General features: G+C 46.9%; 2 protein-coding genes across 2 annotated transcripts; one reads left to right on the forward strand and one right to left on the reverse strand.

The window, feature by feature from the left end:
- Positions 1 to 4,360: 4,360 nt before the first annotated feature.
- Positions 4,361 to 20,913, reverse strand: LOC109887415 (probable G-protein coupled receptor 19). The gene is made up of 2 exons (XM_020478797.2): positions 20,655 to 20,913; positions 4,361 to 8,309 (listed from the first exon to the last, which is right to left on the reverse strand). The coding sequence occupies exon 2, from the start codon at positions 8,177 to 8,179 to the stop codon at positions 6,875 to 6,877; it is 1,305 nt and encodes a 434-aa protein (XP_020334386.1). The 5' UTR covers positions 8,180 to 8,309; positions 20,655 to 20,913; the 3' UTR covers positions 4,361 to 6,874.
- Positions 8,178 to 22,784, forward strand: LOC116360535 (basic salivary proline-rich protein 2-like). Its single transcript, XM_031815241.1, has 2 exons — positions 8,178 to 8,339; positions 21,657 to 22,784. Exons 1-2 carry the CDS (start codon positions 8,178 to 8,180, stop codon positions 22,782 to 22,784), a joined length of 1,290 nt encoding a protein of 429 aa, XP_031671101.1.
- The last annotated feature ends 1,998 nt before the right edge of the window (positions 22,785 to 24,782 follow it).

A 24,782-nucleotide genomic window follows, 5' to 3' on the forward strand; every position in this document is an offset into this window, starting at 1 on the left:
CACGATGCTGTGTGTGTGTGTGTGTGTACATGATGCTGTGTGTGTGTGTACATGATGCTGTGTGTGTGTGTGTGTGTGTGTGTACACGATGCTGTGTGTGTGTGTGTGTACATGATGCTGTGTGTGTGTGTACACGATGCTGTGTGTGTGTGTACATGATGCTGTGTGTGTGCGTACATGATGCTGTGTGTGTGTACATGATGCTGCGTGTGTGTGTACACGATGCTGTGTGTGTGTGTGTACATGATGCTGTGTGTGTGTGTACATGATGCTGTGTGTGTGTGTGTGTGTGTACATGATGCTGTGTGTGTGTGTGTGTGTACAAGATGCTGTGTGTGTGTGTGTGTGTACAAGATGCTGTGTGTGTGTGTGTGTACACGATGCTGTGAGTGTGTACACGACGTGTCATTGGTTCCTGGAAAGAAAAGGAATGTTAAACTGAATCTGTGTTAAATGGGAAAAAAATTGACCAGAACCTGTTGAATATTCATGTCCAGAACCTGTTGAATATTCATGTCCAGAACCTGTTGAATATTCAGGCCTTATCTCTTAACTGTAGTGTCCTCTCTACAACGTTCTGTCTCCTGTAGTGTCCTCTCTACAACGTTCTGTCTCCTATAGTGTCCTCTCTACAACGTTCTGTCTCCTGTAGTGTCCTCTCTACAACGTTCTGTCTCCTATAGTGTCCTCTCTACAACGTTCTGTCTCCTGTAGTGTCCTCTCTACAACAGTCAGTTCTTATATATATATCTGAACAACTATCCCAACATCCTCTCTGTTCTGTTCTCTCCATGTGGGGTAAAGGACAACATTTTATTTTATTCTGAGCTGTATATCTCTCTCTCTGGACAGACTGAGCTGTATATCTCTCTGGACAGACTGAGCTGTATATCTCTCTATACAGACTGAGCTGTATATCTCTCTCTAGACAGACTGAGCTGTATATCTCTCTCTAGACAGACTGAGCTGTATATCTCTCTCTCTAGACAGACTGAGCGGTATATCTCTCTAGACAGACTGAGCTGTATATCTCTCTATACAGACTGAGCTGTATATCTCTCTGGACAGACTGAGCTGTATATCTCTCTCTAGACAGACTGAGCTGTATATCTCTCTCTGGACAGACTGAGCTGTATATCTCTCTCTGGACAGACTGAGCTGTATATCTCTCTCTGGACAGACTGAGCGTATTATATCTCTCTCTCTGGACAGACTGAGCTGTATATCTCTCTCTGGACAGACTGAGCTGTATATCTCTCTATACAGACTGAGCTGTATATCTCTCTCTGGACAGACTGAGCTGTATATCTCTCTCTGGACAGACTGAGCTGTATATCTCTCTATACAGACTGAGCTGTATATCTCTCTCTAGACAGACTGAGCTGTATATCTCTCTCTCTCAGACTGAGCTGTATATCTCTCTCTAGACAGACTGAGCTGTATATCTCTCTATACAGACTGAGCTGTATATCTCTCTCTATATACAGACTGAGCTGTATATCTCTCTATACAGACTGAGCTGTATATCTCTCTCTGGACAGACTGAGCTGTATATCTCTCTCTGGACAGACTGAGCTGTATATCTCTCTATACAGACTGAGCTGTATATCTCTCTCTATATACAGACTGAGCTGTATATCTCTCTAGACAGACTGAGCTGTATATCTCTCTCTGGACAGACTGAGCTGTATATCTCTCTCTCTGGACAAACTGAGCTGTATATCTCTCTCTCTAGACAGACCGAGCTGTATATCTCTCTCTCTAGACAGACTGAGCTGTATATCTCTCTAGACAGACTGAGCTGTATATCTCTCTCTAGACAGACTGAGCTGTATATCTCTCTCTAGACAGACTGAGCTGTATATCTCTCTCTAGACAGACTGAGCTGTATATCTCTCTCTAGACAGACTGAGCTGTATATCTCTCTGGACAGACTGAGCTGTATATCTCTCTCTAGACAGACTGAGCTGTATATCTCTCTCTAGACAGACTGAGCTGTATATCTCTCTCTAGACAGACTGAGCTGTATATCTCTCTCTAGACAGACTGAGCTGTATATCTCTCTCTAGACAGACTGAGCTGTATATCTCTCTCTAGACAGACTGAGCTGTATATCTCTCTCTAGACAGACTGAGCTGTATATATCTCTCTAGACAGACTGAGCTGTATATCTCTCTATACAGACTGAGCTGTATATCTCTCTCTGGACAGACTGAGCTGTATATCTCTCTCTGGACAGACTGAGCTGTATATCTCTCTATACAGACTGAGCTGTATATCTCTCTCTAGACAGACTGAGCTGTATATCTCTCTCTCTCAGACTGAGCTGTATATCTCTCTCTATATACAGACTGAGCTGTATATCTCTCTAGACAGACTGAGCTGTATATCTCTCTCTGGACAGACTGAGCTGTATATCTCTCTCTCTGGACAAACTGAGCTGTATATCTCTCTCTCTAGACAGACCGAGCTGTATATCTCTCTCTCTAGACAGACTGAGCTGTATATCTCTCTAGACAGACTGAGCTGTATATCTCTCTCTAGACAGACTGAGCTGTATATCTCTCTCTAGACAGACTGAGCTGTATATCTCTCTCTAGACAGACTGAGCTGTATATCTCTCTCTAGACAGACTGAGCTGTATATCTCTCTCTAGACAGACTGAGCTGTATATCTCTCTAGACAGACTGAGCTGTATATCTCTCTCTAGACAGACTGAGCTGTATATATCTCTCTAGACAGACTGAGCTGTATATCTCTCTCTAGACAGACTGAGCTGTATATCTCTCTGGACAGACTGAGCTGTATATCTCTCTCTCTGGACAGACTGAGCTGTATATCTCTCTAGACAGACTGAGCTGTATATCTCTCTAGACAGACTGAGCTGTATATCTCTCTCTAGACAGACTGAGCTGTATATCTCTCTCTGGACAAACTGAGCTGTATATCTCTCTCTAGACAGACTGAGCTGTATATCTCTCTCTAGACAGACTGAGCTGTATATCTCTCTAGACAGACTGAGCTGTATATCTCTCTCTGGACAGACTGAGCTGTATATCTCTCTGGACAGACTGAGCTGTATATCTCTCTCTAGACAGACTGAGCTGTATATCTCTCTCTGGACAGACTGAGCTGTATATCTCTCTAGACAGACTGAGGTGTATATCTCTCTCTAGACAGACTGAGCTGTATATCTCTCTAGACAGACTAAGCTGTATATCTCTCTAGACAGACTGAGCTGTATATCTCTCTCTAGACAGACTGAGCTGTATATCTCTCTCTAGACAGACTGAGCTGTATATCTCTCTCTCTGGACAGACTGAGCTGAATATCTCTCTCTATACAGACTGAGCTGTATATCTCTCTCTAGACAGACTGAGCTGTATATCTCTCTCTCTAGACAGACTGAGCTGTATATCTCTCTCTGGACAGACTGAGCTGTATATCTCTCTATACAGACTGAGCTGTATATCTATCTGGACAGACTGAGCTGTATATCTCTCTCTGGACAGACTGAGCTGTATATCTCTCTCTCTGGACAGACTGAGCTGTATATCTCTCTCTCTGGACAGACTGAGCTGTATATCTGTATATCTCTCTAGACAGACTGAGCTGTATATCTCTCTATACAGACTGAGCTGTATATCTCTCTCTGGACAGACTGAGCTGTATATCTCTCTCTCTCAGACTGAGCTGTATATCTCTCTCTATATACAGACTGAGCTGTATATCTCTCTAGACAGACTGAGCTGTATATCTCTCTCTGGACAGACTGAGCTGTATATCTCTCTCTGGACAAACTGAGCTGTATATCTCTCTCTCTAGACAGACTGAGCTGTATATCTCTCTAGACAGACTGAGCTGTATATCTCTCTCTAGACAGACTGAGCTGTATATCTCTCTCTCTGGACAGACTGAGCTGTATATCTCTCTCTGGACAGACTGAGCTGTATATCTCTCTAGACAGACTGAGCTGTATATCTCTCTCTACAGACTGAGCTGTATATCTCATTCTCTGGACAGACTGAGCTGTATATCTCATTCTCTAGACAGACTGAGCTGTATATCTCATTCTCTGGACAGACTGAGCTATATATCTCTCTATAGACAGACTGAGCTGTATATCTCTCTCTATACAGACTGAGCTGTATATCTCTCTCTCTGGACAGACTGAGCTGTATATCTCTCTCTGGACAGACTGAGCTGTATATCTCTCTCAGGCAGATTCCTTTTCAATCCTTCAAATACAGGCAATAACATTCTGATTCATTTGGCCCTTTTGTATGAGTCACATGTCGCTATACATCTGGGTAAATCTTACAATAGGTCCACATTGTCACTAGTAATGCTGCATTGTGGATACACATCTGATGCTTTATTCATTAGGTATTCATCAGTAGAAAGCAATGAGTATTTAAATCACAGTACAGACAGTAGTTTCACACACTAACAGAGACTAACAGAGTGTCTGGCAGGTTAGAGGCTGGGTTTAGTGTCAGGGGTTAGGGGTCAGAGGTTAGGGGTCAGAGGTTAGGGGTCAGAGGTTAGGGGTCAGAGGTTAGGGGCCAGAGGTTAGGAGTCAGAGGTTAGGGGTCAGAGGTTAGGGGTCAGAGGTTAGAGGCCAGAGGTTAGGGGTCAGGGTCTGGCAGTGACAGGTGAGAGCAGTCAAGGCCAGTGATGGTGCAGAGCGTTTCAATGAGACTAGAAGTTAGCGGTGAGACTCCATCGCCAACCAATCAGGTCCTTGGTCTGTTGCGTCCATCGGCGTGTGGCTCAGGGGCCCAGTTAAAGGCCGTCTGTCAGACCAAACACCTCAAGGCTTCAGCCTCCATGAAAATCACAGGGATCACAACAAAACAGCATTAACAACATCACACGTTATAACAGATGGTACAATGTGTTATAACAGATGGTACAATGTGTTATAACAGACGGTACAATGTGTTATAACAGACGGTACAATGTGTTATAACAGACGGTACAATGTGTTATAACAGACGGTACAATGTGTTATAACAGACGGTACAATGTGTTATAACAGACGGTACAATGTGTTATAACAGATGGTACAATGTGTTATAACAGATGGTACAATGTGTTATAACAGATGGTACAATGTGTTATAACAGATGGTACAATGTGTTATAACAGATGGTACAATGTGTTATAACAGATGGTACAATGTGTTATAACAGATGGTACAATGTTATAACAGATGGTACAATGTGTTATAACAGACGGTACAATGTGTTATAACAGATGGTACAATGTGTTATAACAGATGGTACAATGTGTTATAACAGATGGTACAATGTGTTATAGACATATGAGGACCATGTATATAATTATAGGATTATGTTAACAGACTGCTCTACCTGAGAAAACCTCTTCCATTCATACAATCTTAACTGTCCCCATGTCATGGTCATATCATAGACATCCTACCACACGCATGTTAACAGACAGACAGGGGATTCAGAACCATAGACATGTTAACAGACAGACAGGGGATTCAGAACCATAGACATGTTAACAGACAGACAGGGGATTCAGAACCATAGACATGTTAACAGACAGACAGGGGATTCAGAACTATAGACATGTTAACAGACAGACAGGGGATTCAGAACCATAGACATGTTAACAGACAGACAGGGGATTCAGAACCATAGACATGTTAACAGACAGACAGGGGATTCAGAACCATAGACATGTTAACAGACTGTAGCAGACAGACAGGGGATTCATAACCATAGACATGTTAACAGACTGTAGCAGACAGACAGGGGATTCAGAACCATAGACATGTTAACAGACTGTAGCAGACAGACAGGGGATTCAGAACTATAGACATGTTAACAGACTGTAGCAGACAGACAGGGGATTCAGAACCATAGACATGTTAACAGACAGACAGGGGATTCAGAACCATAGACATGTTAACAGACAGACAGGGGATTCAGAACCATAGACATGTTAACAGACAGACAGGGGATTCAGAACTATAGACATGTTAACAGACAGACAGGGGATTCAGAACCATAGACATGTTAACAGACAGACAGGGGATTCAGAACCATAGACATGTTAACAGACAGACAGGGGATTCAGAACCATAGACATGTTAACAGACTGTAGCAGACAGACAGGGGATTCATAACCATAGACATGTTAACAGACTGTAGCAGACAGACAGGGGATTCAGAACCATAGACATGTTAACAGACTGTAGCAGACAGACAGGGGATTCAGAACTATAGACATGTTAACAGACTGTAGCAGACAGACAGGGGATTCAGAACCATAGACATGTTAACAGACAGACAGGGGATTCAGAACCATAGACATGTTAACAGACAGACAGGGGATTCAGAACCATAGACATGTTAACAGACAGACAGGGGATTCAGAACCATAGACATGTTAACAGACAGACAGGGGATTCAGAACCATAGACATGTTAACAGACAGACAGGGGATTCAGAACCATAGACATGTTAACAGACTGTAGCAGACAGACAGGGGATTCAGAACCATAGACATGTTAGACGAAGGTTGTTGGGAGGTTTGGCTCTGATTGATAGTTAAACCCTGTCTCCCTCCCCTCTCGTCAGACGAAGGTTGTTGGGAGGTTTGGCTCTGATTGATAGTTAAACCCTGTCTCCCTCCCCTCCCGTCAGACGAAGGTTGTTGGGAGGTTTGGCTCTGATTGATAGTTAAACCCTGTCTCCCTCCCCTCTCGTCAGACGAAGGTTGTTGGGAGGTTTGGCTCTGATTGATAGTTAAACCCTGTCTCCCTCCCCTCCCGTCAGACGAAGGTTGTTGGGAGGTTTGGCTCTGATTGATAGTTAAACCCTGTCTCCCTCCCCTCTCATCAGACGAAGGTGTTGGGAGGGTTGGCTCTGATTGGCCAGGCCAGCTTCTTCTCCTTGGCCTCGCGGTCAAACGTGTCGTAGACGGAGTCTTTGGTGAGCGTCGTCTTGGTCGCCACGGGGATATCCACCACGCCCACGTAGTTACTCTTGGCCATGCGGGAGCTGGCGGTGATGGTGTAGGCGTTGCTACGGTAACACTTCATAGAGGACGTGCAGAAGGTCTCCCTCATGCCGCGTCTGAAGTTAGCGTTGTAGACGGAATAGAGCGAGGGTTTCGAGGCGGCGGAGCTGAACGACACCCAGACCACACAGCAGAACACCAGAGCCCCCTGTCTGCTGGGGCCCGGGGCCTCACTAGGGTGCCACACCTGGACCACATAGAAGGGAGTCCAGGTGAGGAGGAACACCACGTTCAGCATGAGAAACATCTTGATGGTCTTCACTTTAGTCCTGGGGACGATGTTCATGGTTCTCCTGACCGTGTGTCCGTCCGCGCCGATCCTCCAGATGTAGTGGACCACGCGCTGGTAGAACCACACGATGAGGACAGCTGGGACCAGGAACCCCAGGAGCAGGTGGACGGAACCGTACAGAACGCCATCCCAGCTTCCCGCCGGCAGGAAGAAGTCACAGTGCCCTCCCCCGTCCACCGCCTCCGAGCCGTAGAAGAAAAGACAGGGAGAGACGAAAGCGGCGTCCAACATCCAGGAGGCCAGGATCATCCTCTTCGCTTTCTCCCTGGACACCTTGAAGCTCAGTGGGTACACAATGGTGTAGAACCGGTCCACACAGATGGACAGCAGAACATACACCTGGACACCAGGACACAGGTGCTGCAGGTAACGAACAGCCTTACAGGCGGCAGCGCTGAGAGGCCAGCCCCCGCAGGTCACCTGGAGGAGGATGAAGGGAGCACAGCCCAGGGACAGCAACAGGTCGGCACAGGCCATGGACACCACAAAGTAGTTCGTAGTGGACTGACTCCTTCTGCTACGGTGGATCACTACACACACTAGAACATTACCCAGGATGGACACCAACCACAGGAGACTGAACACCAGCCCCAGAACAGCCACCTCCGCTGGGGTGAGTTCATACCACACCTGGGTGGTGTTCTGGAGGCCGGAGGAGGAAGAGGAGGAGGAGGAGGAGGAGGAGAGGGCGTCGTGGTTCCAGATGGAGGGTGTCGCTGAACTGGTGTTGCCCCTGTCTGAGAGGTTAAAGGTCATGGGGAGGGTAAAGGAGGGGGAGAGGAGGGGCAGGAGGGAGGGCTTGATGGTGTCTGTTGATTGGGCGTAGACCATGCCGCTACCGGGAACAGCACCACAGGAGACCTGCAGAGACAGCACCACAGGAGAGCTGCGGAGACAGCACCACAGGAGACCTGCAGAGACAGCACCACAGGAGACCTGCGGAGACAGCACCACAGGAGACCTGCAGAGACAAACACACAAACAAGATGTTGTGAGATGGAGGAGACATGAAAAACTTACTAAACGGTAGATAATAAATAATAGCATCTGCATTGTATATGATATATACCTGTATGGAAGAGGACGTTCATGGAAATAAGATGCCTTCAGAAAGGATTCTCACCCCGGGACTTTTGACACATTTTGTTGTGCATTAAAAAATGGATTAGAATGGATCAAATCACTGGCCTACACACAATACCCCATAATGTCAATTAAAAATGAAAAGCTGAAATGTATTGAGTCAATAAGTATTCAACCTCTCTGTTATGGTAAGGAGCCTAAATACTTTCAGGAATCAAAATGTGCTCAACAAGTCACACAATAAACTGCATGGACTCACTGTGTTCAATGATAGTGTTCAACATGATTTATAAATTATTTTATTGAACCAGGCAAGTCAGTTAAGAACAAATTCTTATTTTCAATGACGGCCTGGGAACAGTGGGTTAACTGCCTTGTTCAGGTAACAGAACGACAGATTTGTACCTTGTCAGCTCTTGCAACCTTTCAGTTACTAGTCCAACGCTCTAACCACTAGGCTACCTGCTGGTTACTAGTCCAACGCTCTAACCACTAGGCTACCTGCTCTAACCACTAGGCTACCTGCTGGTTACTAGTCCAACGCTCTAACCACTAGGCTACCTGCTGGTTACTAGTCCAACGCTCTAACCACTAGGCTACCTGCTGGTTACTAGTCCAACGCTCTAACCACTAGGCTACCTGCTGGTTACTAGGTCAACACTGTAACCACTAGGCTACCCTGCGGCCTCTACACTCTAACCACTAGGCTACCTGCCGCCTCTACACTCTAACCACCAGGCTACCCTGCTGGTTACTAGTCCAACGCTCTAACCACTAGGCTACCTGCTGGTTACTAGTCCAACGCTCTAACCACTAGGCTACCCTGCCGCCTCTACACTCTAACCACTAGGCTACCTGCTGGTTACTAGTCCAACGCTCTAACCACTAGGCTACCCTGCCGCCTCTACACTCTAACCACTAGGCTACCTGCTGGTTACTAGTCCAACGCTCTAACCACTAGGCTACCCTGCTGGTTACTAGTCCAACTCTCTAACCACTAGGCTACCTGCTGGTTACTAGTCCAATGCTCTAACCACTAGGCTACCCTGCTGGTTACTAGTCCAACTCTCTAACCACTAGGCTACCTGCTGGTTACTAGTCCAACACTAACCACTAGCCTACCTGCTGGTTACTAGTTCAACGCTCTAACCACTAGGCTACCCTGCCGCCTCTACACTCTAACCACTAGGCTACCTGCTGGTTACTAGTCCAACACTCTAACCACTAGGCTACCTGCTGGTTACTAGTCCAACACTCTAACCACTAGGCTACCTGCTGGTTACTAGTCCAACACTAACCACTAGGCTACCTGCTGGTTACTAGTCCAACACTCTAACCACTAGGCTACCTGCTGGTTACTAGTCCAACACTAACCACTAGGCTACCTGCTGGTTACTAGTCCAACACTCTAACCACTAGGCTACCTGCTGGTTACTAGTCCAACGCTCTAACCACTAGGTTACCTGCTGGTTACTAGTCCAACGCTCTAACCACTAGGCTACCTGCTGGTTACTAGTCCAACACTCTAACCACTAGGCTACCTGCTGGTTACTAGTCCAATGCTCTAACCACTAGGATACCTGCTGGTTACTAGTCCAACGCTCTAACCACTAGGCTACCTGCTGGTTACTAGTCCAACACTCTAACCACTAGGCTACCTGCCGCCCCATGATTTATGAATGACTATCTCTTCTCTGTACCCCACATGTACAATTATCTGTAAGGTCTCTCAGTCCAGCAGTGAATTTATAATACAGATTCAACCACAAAGACCAGGGAGGTTTTCCAATGCCTCACAAAGAAGGGCACCGATTGGTAGATGGGTAAATAAAAGCAGACATTGAATATCCCTTTGAGCATGGTGCAGTTATTAAATACACGTCGGGTGGTGTATCAACACACTCAGACTACAAAATAAATAATAATATTGTTTTGTTGTCACATACGCCAGAAAGGTGCAGTGAAATGTGTTGTTTTACAAGGTCAGCCATCGGAGTGCGGCGCTCCTGGAGAAAATGAGGGTGAAGTGCCTTGCTCAAGGGCACATAGACAGATACAGACGTCCTTCTTCACTCAGGAAACCGCTCAACATGAGGCCAATGGTGACTTTAAAACAGTTACAGAGTTTAATGTCTGTGAAACCCTGAGGATGGATCAACAACATTGTAGTTACTCCTCAATACTAATCTAAATGACAGAGAGTTTTAATGTCTGTGAAACCCTGAGGATGGATCAACAACATTGTAGTTACTCCTCAATACTAATCTAAATGACAGAGAGTTTTAATGTCTGTGAAACCCTGAGGATGGATCAACAACATTGTAGTTACTCCACAATACTAATCTAAATGACAGAGTGAAAAGAAGGAAGTCTGTACAGGATAATAAATATTCTAAAACACTCTTCCTGTTGCAATAAGGAACTAAAGTAACACTGAAAAATGTTTGTTGAAGAAATTCACTTGATGTGCTGGGTACAAAGTGTTATGTTCGGGGCAAATCCACTGAGTACCAGTCTTCATATTGTCCAGCATGGTGGTGGCTGCATCATGTTATGGGTATTCCTATCATTGGCAAGGACTAGGGACTTTATGTTTAAGGATTAAATTAAACGGAATAGAGCTAAGCACAGGTAAACTCCTAGAGGAAAACCTGGTTCAGTCTGTTTTCCACCAGACACTGGGAGAGGAATTCACCTTTCAGCAGGACAATAACCTAAAACACAAGGCCACATCTACACTGGGAGAGGATTTCACCTTTCAGCAGGACAATAACCTAAAACACAAGGCCACATCTACACTGGGAGATGAATTCACCTTTCAGCAGGACAATAACCTAAAACACAAGGACACATCTACACTGGGAGAGGAATTCACCTTTCAGCAGGACAATAAACTAAAACACAAGGCCACATCTACACTGGGAGAGGAATTCACCTTTCAGCAGGACAATAACCTAAAACACAAGGCCACATCTACACTGGGAGAGGAATTCACCTTTCAGCAGGACAATAACCTAAAACACAAGGCCACATCTACACTGGGAGAGGAATTCACCTTTCAGCAGGACAATAACCTAAAACACAAGGCCACATCTACACTGGGAGAGGAATTCACCTTTCAGCAGGACAATAACCTAAAACACAAGGCCACATCTACACTGGGAGAGGAATTCACCTTTCAGCAGGACAATAACCTAAAACACAAGGCCACATCTACACTGGGAGAGGAATTCACCTTTCAGCAGGACAATAACCTAAAACACAAGGCCACATCTACACTGGGAGAGGAATTCACCTTTCAGCAGGACAATAACCTAAAACACAAGGCCACATCTACACTGGGAGAGGAATTCACCTTTCAGCAGGACAATAACCTAAAACACAAGGCCACATCTACACTGGGAGAGGAATTCACCTTTCAGCAGGACAATAACCTAAAACACAAGGCCACATCTACACTGGGAGAGGAATTCACCTTTCAGCAGGACAATAACCTAAAACACAAGGCCACATCTACACTGGGAGAGGAATTCACCTTTCAGCAGGACAATAACCTAAAACACAAGGCCACATCTACACTGGGAGATGAATTCACCTTTCAGCAGGACAATAACCTAAAACACAAGGCCACATCTACACTGGGAGAGGCTTTCACCTTTCAGCAGGACAATAACCTAAAACACAAGGCCACATCTACACTGGGAGATGAATTCACCTTTCAGCAGGACAATAACCTAAAACACAAGGCCACATCTACACTGGGAGATTAATTCACCTTTCAGCAGGACTATAACCTAAAACACAAGGCCACATCTACACTGGGAGAGGAATTCACCTTTCAGCAGGACAATAACCTAAAACACAAGGCCACATCTACACTAGGAGAGGAATTCACCTTTCAGCAGGACAATAACCTAAAACACAAGGCCACATCTACACTGGGAGAGGAATTCACCTTTCAGCAGGACAATAACCTAAAACACAAGGCCACATCTACACTGGGAGATGAATTCACCTTTCAGCAGGACAATAACCTAAAACACAAGGCCACATCTACACTGGGAGAGGAATTCACCTTTCAGCAGGACAATAACCTAAAACACAAGGCCACATCTACACTGGGAGAGGAATTCACCTTTCAGCAGGACAATAACCTAAAACACAAGGCCACATCTACACTGGGAGAGGAATTCACCTTTCAGCAGGACAATAACCTAAAACACAAGGCCACATCTACACTGGGAGAAGATTTCACCTTTCAGCAGGACAATAACCTAAAACACAAGGCCACATCTACACTGGGAGATGAATTCACCTTTCAGCAGGACAATAACCTAAAACACAAGGCCACATCTACACTGGGAGATTAATTCACCTTTCAGCAGGACTATCACCTAAAACACAAGGCCACATCTACACTGGGAGAGGAATTCACCTTTCAGCAGGACAATAACCTAAAACACAAGGCCACATCTACACTGGGAGAGGCATTCACCTTTCAGCAGGACAATAACCTAAAACACAAGGCCACATCTACACTGGGAGAGGAATTCACCTTTCAGCAGGACAATAACCTAAAACACAAGGCCACATCTACACTGGGAGAGGAATTCACCTTTCAGCAGGACAATAACCTAAAACACAAGGCCACATCTACACTGGGAGAGGAATTCACCTTTCAGCAGGACAATAACCTAAAACACAAGGCCACATCTACACTGGGAGAGGAATTCACCTTTCAGCAGGACAATAACCTAAAACACAAGGCCACATCTACACTGGGAGATGAATTCACCTTTCAGCAGGACAATAACCTAAAACACAAGGCCACATCTACACTGGGAGAGGAATTCACCTTTCAGCAGGACAATAACCTAAAACACAAGGCCACATCTACACTGGGAGATGAATTCACCTTTCAGCAGGACAATAACCTAAAACACAAGGCCACATCTACACTGGGAGATGAATTCACCTTTCAGCAGGACAATAACCTAAAACACAAGGCCACATCTACACTGGGAGAGGAATTCACCTTTCAGCAGGACAATAACCTAAAACACAAGGCCACATCTACACTGGGAGATGAATTCACCTTTCAGCAGGACAATAACCTAAAACACAAGGCCACATCTACACTGGGAGATGAATTCACCTTTCAGCAGGACAATAACCTAAAACACAAGGCCACATCTACACTGGGAGTACACTGGGAGATGAATTCACCTTTCAGCAGGACAATAACCTAAAACACAAGGCCAAATATACACTGGAGTTGCTTACGAAGATGACATTGAATGTTCCTGAGTGGCCTAGTTACAGTTTTGACTTAAATCGGCTTGAAAATCTATGGCAAGACTTGAAAATGTCTGTCAACAAGCTGTAATCACTGCCCAAGGTGGTTCAAACATATATTGACTCAGGGACTTACCCAGAAAGACTCACAGCCGTAATCAGTGCCCAAGGTGGTTCTAACATGTATTGACTCAGGGGTGTGAATACTTATGTACATTTCAATACACGTGAAACTATTTTGAAAAACACATGTTCACTTTGTCATTATTGTGTGTAGATGTGTGAGCAAAAACATCTATTGAATCCATTTGGAATTTAGACGGTAAAAACTAAATGTGGAATAAGTCAAGGGGTCTGAATACTTTCTGAAAGCTCTGTAACTCATCTTCTCAGAGGATATTCTACCCTGAGGAGAGATCAGTCCTGAGGAGAGATCAGTCCTATTCTAACCTGAGGAGAGATCAGTCCTGAGGAGAGATCAGTCCTATTCTAACCTGATGAGAGATCAGTCCTATTCTAACCTGAGGAGAGATCAGTCCTGAGGAGAGATCAGTCCTATTCTAACCTGATGAGAGATCAGTCCTATTCTAACCTGAGGAGAGATCAGTCCTGAGGAGAGATCAGTCCTATTCTAACCTGAGGAGAGATCAGTCCTGAGGAGAGATCAGTCCTGAGCAGATATCAGTCCTATTCTAACCTGAGGAGAGATCAGTCCTGAGGAGAGATCAGTCCTATTCTAACCTGAGGAGAGATCAGTCCTGAGGAGAGATCAGTCCTGAGCAGATATCAGTCCTATTCTAACCTGAGGAGAGATCAGTCCTGAGGAGAGATCAGTCCTGAGGAGAGATCAGTCCTATTCTAACCTGAGGAGAGATCAGTCCTATTCTAACCTGAGGAGAGATCAGTCCTATTCTAACCTGAGGAGAGATCAGTCCTGAGGAGAGATCAGTCCTGAGGAGAGATCAGTCCTGAGGAGAGATCAGTCCTATTCTAACCTGATGAGAGATCAGTCCTGAGGAGAGATCAGTCCTATTCTAACCTGAGGAGAGATCAGTCCTATCCCAACCTGAGGAGAGATCAGTCCTTTTCTAACCCGAGGAGAGATCAGTCCTGAGGAGAGATCAGTCCTATTCTAAAGTGAGGAGAGATCAGTCCTATCCCAACCTGAGGAGGGATCAGTCCTATTCTAACCTGAGGTTAGGGGGTGGCTTAATGGGTGATAGAGGGACTGTGTTGAGGGGGTGATAGAGGGACTGTGTTGAGGGGATGTCTTAATGGGTGATAGAGGACCTGTGTTGAGGGGATGTCTTAATGGGTGATAGAGGGACTGTGTTGAGGGGATGTCTTAATGGGTGATAGAGGGACTGTGTTGAGGGGATGTCTTAATGGGTGATAGAGGGACTGTGTTGAGGGGATGTCTTAATGGGTGATAGAGGGACTGTGTTGAGGGGATGTCTTAATGGGTGATAGAGGGACTGTGTTGAGGGGATGTCTTAATGGGTGATAGAGGACCTGTGTTGAGGGGATGTCTTAATGGGTGATAGAGGGACTGTGTTGAGGGGATGTCTTAATGGGTGATAGAGGGACTGTGTTGAGGGGATGTCTTAATGGGTGATAGAGTGACTGTGTTGAGGGGGATGTCTTAATGGGTGATAGAGGGACTGTGTTGAGGGGATGTCTTAATGGGTGATAGAGGGACTGTGTTGAGGGGATGTCTTAATGGGTGATAGAGGGACTGTGTTGAGGGGATGTCTTAATGGGTGATAGAGGGACTGTGTTGAGGGGATGTCTTAATGGGTGATAGAGGGACTGTGTTGAGGGGATGTCTTAATGGGTGATAGAGGACCTGTGTTGAGGGGGTGATAGAGGACCTGTGTTGAGGGGATGTCTTAAACAACCACAGCCTCCTGTTAATGGTTTATATAGTCTCAGTAGAATATCAACAACCTGCCCCGAGGAGCAGTAACTGCTGAAGAGACAAACCTATTCATTAGTCACTCCAAGAGACAAAGCTGAGCCAAACCACCCCAGGGGACAGCAGGTTACACAGAGGCAATAAGCAGAGTCTGTGGGGTCCTGAGTCTCTCTAGGGATAATCATTAAGGTTCTGTGGAGGCTGAGGTACTCTAGGGGAGGGGGTTATGTGTGGAGGCTGAGGTACTCTAGAGGAGGGGATTATGTGTGGAGGGGATTATGTGTGGAGGCTGAGGTACTCTAGGGGAGGGGATTATGTGTGGAGGCTGAGGTACTCTAGAGGAGGGGATTATGTGTGGAGGCTGAGGTACTCTAGGGGAGGGGGTTATGTGTGGAGGCTGAGGTACTCTAGGGGAGGGGGTTATGTGTGGAGGCTGAGGTACTCTAGGGGAGGGGATAATGTGTGGAGGCTGAGGTACTCTAGAGGAGGGGATTATGTGTGGAGGCTGAGGTACTCTAGAGGAGGGGATTATGTGTGGAGGCTGAGGTACTCTAGAGGAGGGGATTATGTGTGGAGGGGATTATGTGTGGAGGCTGAGGTACTCTAGGGGAGGGGATTATGTGTGGAGGGGATTATGTGTGGAGGGGATTATGTGTGGAGGGGATTATGTGTGGAGGCTGAGGTACTCTAGGGGAGGGGATTATGTGTGGAGGCTGAGGTAATCTAGGGGAGGGGATTATGTGTGGAGGCTAAGGTACTCTAGGGGAGGGGATTATGTGTGGAGGCTGAGGTACTCTAGAGGAGGGGATTATGTGTGGAGGCTGAGGTACTCTAGGGGAGGGGATTATGTGTGGAGGCTGAGGTACTCTAGGGGAGGGGTTTATGTGTGGAGGGGATTATGTGTGGAGGCTGAGGTAGGTTATAGCCAGCCCAGACCCAGGGGACAGGTTTGTGTTGAGGTTGAGGTAGGTTATAGCCAGCCCAGACAGGTTTGTGTTGAGGTTGAGGTGGGTTATAGCCAGCCCAGACAGGTTTGTGTTGAGGTTGAGGTAGGTTATAGCCAGCCCAGACCCAGGGGACAGGTTTATGTGTTGAGGCTGAGGTAGGTTATAGCCAGCCCAGACAGGTTTGTGTTGAGGTTGAGGTAGGTTATAACCAGCCCAGACCCAGGGGACAGGTTTGTGTTGAGTTTGAGGTAGGTATGTGTAAAGGTTGAGGTAGGTTATAGCCAGCCCAGACCCAGGGGACAGGTTTGTGTTGAGGTTGAGGTTGAGGTAGGTATGTGTAAAGGTTGAGGTAGGTTAGCCAGCCCAGACCCAGAGGACAGCAGCAGCTTTGTGCTTATCACACATCTCATGTTTACTGTAGTGGCTCTCCTCTCTACCTTCAGACCCTCTATTCCCTTGGACATCTCATGTTTACTGTTCCCTTGGCAACCATCGCCTGAGTCAGCCCTGACATCCACACACACAGCCTGATGAGAGAGATGCCTGAACCTCAACCAGCCAACCATCGCCTGAGTCAGCCCTGACATCCACACACACAGCCTGATGAGAGAGATGCCTGAACCTCAACAAGGCAACCATCGTTTGAGTCAGCCCTGACATCCACACACACAGCCTGATGAGAGAGATGCCTGAACCTCAACAAGCCAACCATCGCCTGAGTCAGCCCTGACATCCACAGCCTGATGAGAGAGATGCCTGAACCTCAACAAGCCAACCATCGCCTGAGTCAGCCCTGACATCCACACACACAGCCTGATGAGAGAGATGCCTGACCCTCAACAAGCCAACCATCGCCTGAGTCAGCCCTGACATCCACACACACAGCTTGATGAGAGAGATGCCTGAACCTCAACAAGCCAACCATTGCCTTAGTCAGCCCTGACATCCACACACACAGCCTGATGAGAGAGATGCCTGAACCTCAACAAGCCAACCATCGCCTGAGTCAGCCCTGACATCCACACACACAGCCTGATGAGAGAGATGCCTGAACCTCAACAAGCCAGCTGCTGCCGCTGAAAGATATACAGTTTACAGTGTTTCTGGGCGGGAGAGAGGACAACACGACACCGTATCAACACACCACAGCACCACAACACAACACCGTATCAACACAGCACCACAACACGACACCGTATCAACACAACACAGCACCACAACACGACACCGTATCAACACAGCACCACAACACGACACCGTATCAACACACCACAACACGACACCGTATCAACACACCACAACACGACACCGTATCAACACACCACAACACGACAACACGACACCGTATCAACACAACACCACAACACGACACCGTATCAACACAACAACACAACACGACACCGTATCAACACACCACAACACGACACCGTATCAACACACCACAACACGACACCGTATCAACACAACACCACAACACGACACCGTATCAACACAACACCACAACACGACACCGTATCAACACAACACCACAACAGAGCAGTGTCAACACCACAACACCACGACAGACCAGTGTCAACACCACAACACCACCACAACAGACCAGTGTCAACACCACAACACCACCACAACAGACCAGTGTCAACACCACAACACCACAACAGAGCATTGTCAACACCACAACAGACCAGTGTCAACACAACAACACCACAACAGAGCATTGTCAACACCACAACACCACAACACCACGACAGACCAGTGTCAACACCACAACACCACAACAGACCAGTGTCAACACCACAACACCACAACAGACCAGTGTCAACACCACAACAGACCAGTGTCAACACCACACCACCATGACAGACCAGTTTCAACACCACAACAGACCAGTGTCAACACCACAACACCACGACAGACCAGTGTCAACACCACAACAGACCAGTGTCAACACCACAACACCATGACAGACCAGTGTCAACACCATGACAGACCAGTGTCAACACCATGACAGACCAGTGTCAACACCATGACAGACCAGTGTCAACACCATGACAGACCAGTGTCAACACAACAACACCACAACACCACGACAGACCAGTGTCAACACCACAACACCACAACAGACCAGTGTCAACACCACACCACCATGACAGACCAGTGTCAACACAACAACACCACAACACCACGACAGACCAGTGTCAACACCACAACACCACAACAGACCAGTGTCAACACCACAACACCACAACAGACCAGTGTCAACACCACAACACCACAACAGAGCAGACTAGTGTCAACACCACCATGACAGACTAGTGTCAACACCACCATGACAGACCAGTGTCAACACCACCATGACAGACCAGTGTCAACACCATGACAGACCAGTGTCAACACCACAACACCATGACAGACCAGTGTCAACACCATGACAGACCAGTGTCAACACCATGACAGACCAGTGTCAACACCATGACAGATCAGTGTCAACACCATGACAGACCAGTGTCAACACCATGACAGACCAGTGTCAACACCATGACACCATGACAGACCAGTGTCAACACCATGACAGACCAGTGTCAACACCACAACACCACGGCAGACCAGTGTCAACACCACAACAGACGAGTGTCAACACCACAACAGACCAGTGTCAACACCACAACAGACCAGTGTCAACACCACAACAGACCAGTGTCAACACCACAACAGACCAGTGTCAACACCACAACAGACCAGTGTCAACACCACAACACCATGACAGACCAGTGTCAACACCACAACACCATGACAGACCAGTGTCAACACCGTGACAGACCAGTGTCAAGATATGTCTACTCCATACCACCATTAGCAGCAGGTAGATGAACAGAGTACCATGACTGATCTACTTCATACCACCATTAGCAGCAGGTAGATGGACAGAGTACCATGACTGATCTACTCCATACCACCATTAGCAGCAGGTAGATGGACAGAGGATCATGACTGATCTACTCCATACCACCATTAGCAGCAGGTAGATGGACAGAGTACCATCACTGATCTACTCCATACCACCATTAGCAGCAGGTAGATGGACAGAGTACCATGACTGATCTACTCCATACCACCAACAGCACCATCTGGCCAACATGAGTTCTGCTGTTCCCTGGCAGCGCGCGCAGCAGCCTCCACACAGCAGGCGGGACAGGATAACATGTCTCGTGACATTCCGTTTCAGAATAATAGCCTATCAACATACAACCTGACAAAACCATAGACTTCCAGGACAATACACGACAAAGAAAAACGAGCATGCAGCAGGCCCTTTCCAATCAACCAGACAGACACCGGTTTGTTTTGTAGCGCAAACGTTGTGCGAATGTTCTGTGACCGGAGACAAAAGCTACAGCTCATATATTTCACAGATGTATATTATTGATGCCCGTTGAATTTGAATAACATCTATGGCATTGAGATATTCCATCTCATTCGGTCTGGCACAGACGGACGCACACTGACTCAACACATCCCATTCCCAGGTTAAACATTCATCTTCTGCACATCCTACCATTCCAGTGTTTTACTTGCTATATTGTAGTTACTTCGCCACCATGGCCTTTTTTTGCCTTTACCTCCCTTATCCTACCTCATTTGCACATAGTCTTTTTCTACTGTGTTATTATTGACTGTGTTTGTTTGTTCCATGTGTAACTCTGTTGTTGTTTTGTGTCGAACTGCTTTGCTTTATCTTGGCCAGGTCGCAGTTGTAAATGAGACCTTGTTCTCAACTGGCCTACCTGGTTAGATAAAGGTGTTCTCAACTAGCCTCCCTGGTTAAATAAAGGTGTTCTCAACTAGCCTCCCTGGTTAAATAAAGGTGAAAAATAAAATAAAGAATAATGTGATGGACACATTCATGTAATCAAGGACAACGTTTAGGCAAAATTATAAACCCATTCTGAATCTTCCTAATTGAACTCGGCCTAATTATTATCAGCTTGGTCTGAAATGCTCATGATGTCGAAACGTTCTGCCAGGTCTACCCGGGTAACTGTTCAAATAATCATCAGTCACGTACCTGTCTCACGGTAATAACGGTCGCATTTTACATTCTGTATCCAACTCCTTATTATTCCGCCAATCTAACGGATATTGTGCTGCGGAGGATCGCCCCGGTTCTTCATCTGAATCACGTCTGTTCGGTTCGGTTCGGTTCCAACCGTTAACAATAACAGCCTCTTCCTCTTCGTGACAACTGCGGCATTCCTGGAAAGTGGAAACTGCTTAGGAACGAGACAAAATGTCGCGGGAGAGGAGAGGAGGGGAGGGGAGGGGAGGGGGGGGGCAATATAATTAAATCAATACATTTTCTTTCAATGGAGACGGTCACATGGTGTGATGATCACGTGCCCTCTAGGATAATACAGATAGAAGGTTAGAAACAGCAGAATAGACTAGGACTAATCTGTGAACAACACAGGATCTGTGTCAAACACCAGAATAGACTAGGACTAATCTGTGAACAACACAGGATCTGTGTCAAACACCAGAATAGACTAGGACTAATCTGTGAACAACACAGGATCTGTGTCAAACACCAGAATAGACTAGGACTAATCTGTGAACAACACAGGATCTGTGTCAAACAGCAGAATAGACTAGGACTAATCTGTGAACAACACAGGATCTGTGTCAAACACCAGAATAGACTAGGACTAATCTGTGAACAACACAGGATCTGTGTCAAACACCAGAATAGACTAGGACTAATCTGTGAACAACACAGGATCTGTGTCAAACAGCAGATTAGACTAGGACTAATCTGTGAACAACACAGGATCTGTGTCAAACACCAGAATAGACTAGGACTAATCTGTGAACAACACAGGATCTTTGTCAAATCTCTAAATAATGATGTCTTCTCCTTCACTACTGATCTGACAGAAGTGCCCAGGTGAAGGCCACCTTAATGATGATCTACCACCATATTCACTTCACTTGTCAAGTCTCTTCCAATCAGTGAAGCTGAAGGGGATGAGGAGAGGATTTGGACGAACCCTGCTCCATTACCATCCACCAGGGCACTACCCAAAAGGAGACCCCAGGGCTCTACCCAAAAGGAGACCCCAGGGCCCTACCCAAAAGGAGACCCCAGGGCTCTACCCAAAAGGAGACCCCAGGGCCCTACCCAAAAGGAGACCCCAGGGCTCTACCCAAAAGGAGACCCCAGGGCTCTACCCAAAAGGAGACCCCAGGGCTCTACCCAAAAGGAGACCCCAGGGCCCTACCCAAAAGGAGACCCCAGGGCCCTACCCAAAAGGCTGTCCCCAGGGCTCAAAAGGCTATCCCCAGGCCCTACCCAAAAGGCTGTCCCCAGGCCCTACCCAAAATGCTGTCCCCAGGCCCTACCCAAAGTGCTGTCCCCAGGCCCTATCCAAAAGGAGGCCCCAGGGCCCTACCCAAAAGGCTGTCCCCAGGCCCTACCCAAAAGGCTGTCCCCAGGGCTCTACCCAAAAGGCTGTCCCCAGGGCTCAAAATGCTGTCCCCAGGCCCTACCCAAAAGGCTGTCCCCAGGGCTCAAAAGGCTGTCCCCAGGCCCTACCCAAAAGGCTGTCCCCAGGCACTACCCAAAAGGCTGTCCCCAGGGCTCAAAAGGAGACCCCAGGGCTCTACCCAAAAGGCTGTCCCCAGGGCTCTACCCAAAGTGCTGTCCCCAGGCCCTACCCAAAATGCTGTCCCCAGGCCCTACCCAAAAGGCTGTCCCCAGGGCCCTACCCAAAAGGAGGCCCCAGGGCCCTACCCAAAAGGAGACACCAGGGCCCTACCCAAAAGGCTGTCCCCAGGGCCCTACCCAAAAGGCTGTCCTCAGGCCCTACCCAAAAGGCTGTCCCCAGGGCCCTACCCAAAAGGAGACCCCAGGGCCCTACCCAAAAGGAGACCCAGGGCCGTACCCAAAAGGCTGTCCCCAGGCCCTACCCAAAAGGAGACCCCAGGGCCCTACCCAAAAGGCTGTCCCCAGGCCCTACCCAAAAGGCTGTCCCCAGGGCCCTACCCAAAAGGCTGTCCCCAGGGCCCTACCCAAAAGGCTGTCCCCAGGGCCCTACCCAAAAGGAGACCCCAGGGCCCTACCCAAAAGGCTGTCCCCAGGGCCCTACCCAAAAGGAGACCCCAGGGCCTGGGGACAGGCAGAGTCAGACCTCTATCCTGAGTCAACAGATATGTAAAGCAGGCAGAGCCATACCTCTACCCTGAGTCAACAGATATGTAAAGCAGGCATAGCCATACCTCTACCCTGAGTCAACAGATATGTAAAGCAGGCAGAGCCATACCTCTACCCTGAGTCAACAGATATGTAAAGCAGGCAGAGCCATACCTCTACCCTGAGTCAACAGATATGTAAAGCAGGCAGAGCCATACCTCTACCCTGAGTCAACAGATATGTAAAGCAGGCAGAGCCATACCTCTACCCTGAGTCAACAGGTATGTAAAGCAGACATTTAAGTAGCCTGATGATTGTTAGATGCTGATGTGGGTCCATCTGTCTGACAGCTGTAGAGTTAATCTACACCAATATTTTAATGAAAACATGATCAGCCTATATGACATCACTGCCCTCGCTCTGTCAGGGGACCTTATGTGGTAGTGTCCTAGTTCTATATTTTATTAACAATTTTTAGTATATTTTAACTTGGGGGACTGTAGTGACTCCTCATGCACTGAGTCCCACCATAATCACATTATATAGATGCTGTGTGCACAAAATGCATTTAATTATTATGCTTCAACTGCATTGGTAAGGGATTGACTAAATCAACAGTGCAGTAGTCAGGTAAGGTAGTATGACAACAGAAGCAGCCGGATGAACAACATGCTGTCCAACACATTATCAACATGCTGTCCAACACATTATCCCTACATGAACAACATGCTGTCCAACACATTATCAACATGCTGCCCAACACATTATCCCTACATTATCAACATGCTGTCCAACACATTATCGACATGCTGTCCAGCACATTATCCCTACATTATCAACATGCTGTCCAACACATTATCTCTACATTAACAACATGCTGTCCGACACATTATCAACATGCTGTCCAACACATTATCTCTACATTAACAACATGCTGTCCAACACATTATCAACATGCTGTCCAACACATTATCTCTACATTAACAACATGCTGTCCAACACATTATCAACATGCTGTCCAACACATTATCTCTACATTAACAACATGCTGTCCAACACATTATCAACATGCTGTCCAACACATTATCTCTACATTAACAACATGCTGTCCAACACATTATCTCTACATTAACAACATGCTGTCCAACACATTATAAACATGCTGTCCAACACATTATCCCTAGTTTAACAACATGTGGTCTAATACATTATCCCCACATTAACAACATGCTGTCCAATACATTATCCCTACATTAACAACATGCTGTCTCTCCCTCTATCAGGTGATGATAACAACATGCTATCTCTCCCTCTATCAGGTGATGATAACATGCTGTCTCTCCCTCTATCAGGTGATGGTAACATGCTGTCTCTCCCTCTATCAGGTGATGATAACATGCTGTCTCTCCCTCTATCAGGTGATGATAACATGCTGTCTCTCCCTCTATCAGGTGATGATAACAACATGCTATCTCTCCCTCTATCAGGTGATGGTAACATGCTGTCTCTCCCTCTATCAGGTGATGATAACATGCTGTCTCTCCCTCTATCAGGTGATGATAACATGCTGTCTCTCCCTCTATCAGGTGATGATAGCATGCTGTCTCTCCCTCTATCAGGTGATGACATCATCCTTCTATACAGGGGCTGTTGCCCATCTCATATTACAGGGCTGACGTGGACGTCTGCTGTCGAAGCAGCACGCTGCCATGGCAACAAACGGAGAGCAATATTCAAGACACTCCGTCTCCATGGGAGACCAACAACTTTGTTTAGAGCAGAGAGGAGCGCTGGCAGAGGGAGATAGGGAGATATATGGAGAGAGAGGGAGAATGAGAGGGGTCTGTGGATGTAGAGGTCCTGGGCTGACGTGGTCTGTGGATGTGGAGGTCCTGGGCTGACGTGGTCTGTGGATATGGAGGTCCTGGGCTGATGTGGTCTGTGGATGTGGAGGTCCTGGGCTGATGTGGTCTGTGGATGTGGAGGTCCTGGGCTGACGTGGTCTGT

This window comes from Oncorhynchus kisutch, unplaced genomic scaffold (assembly GCF_002021735.2).
Source record: "Oncorhynchus kisutch isolate 150728-3 unplaced genomic scaffold, Okis_V2 Okis09a-Okis19a_hom, whole genome shotgun sequence".
Lineage (NCBI taxonomy): Eukaryota > Metazoa > Chordata > Actinopteri > Salmoniformes > Salmonidae > Oncorhynchus > Oncorhynchus kisutch.

Coding starts and splice junctions, on each gene's coding strand:
- LOC116360535 (XM_031815241.1), top strand. CDS start 8,178: ATGCCGCTACCGGGAACAGCACCACAGGAGACCTGCAGAGACAGCACC. Junction 8,340..21,656: donor AAACACACAAACAAGATGTT/GTGAGATGGAGG, acceptor ACCATCCACCAG/GGCACTACCCAAAAGGAGAC.
- LOC109887415 (XM_020478797.2), bottom strand. CDS start 8,179: ATGGTCTACGCCCAATCAACAGACACCATCAAGCCCTCCCTCCTGCCC.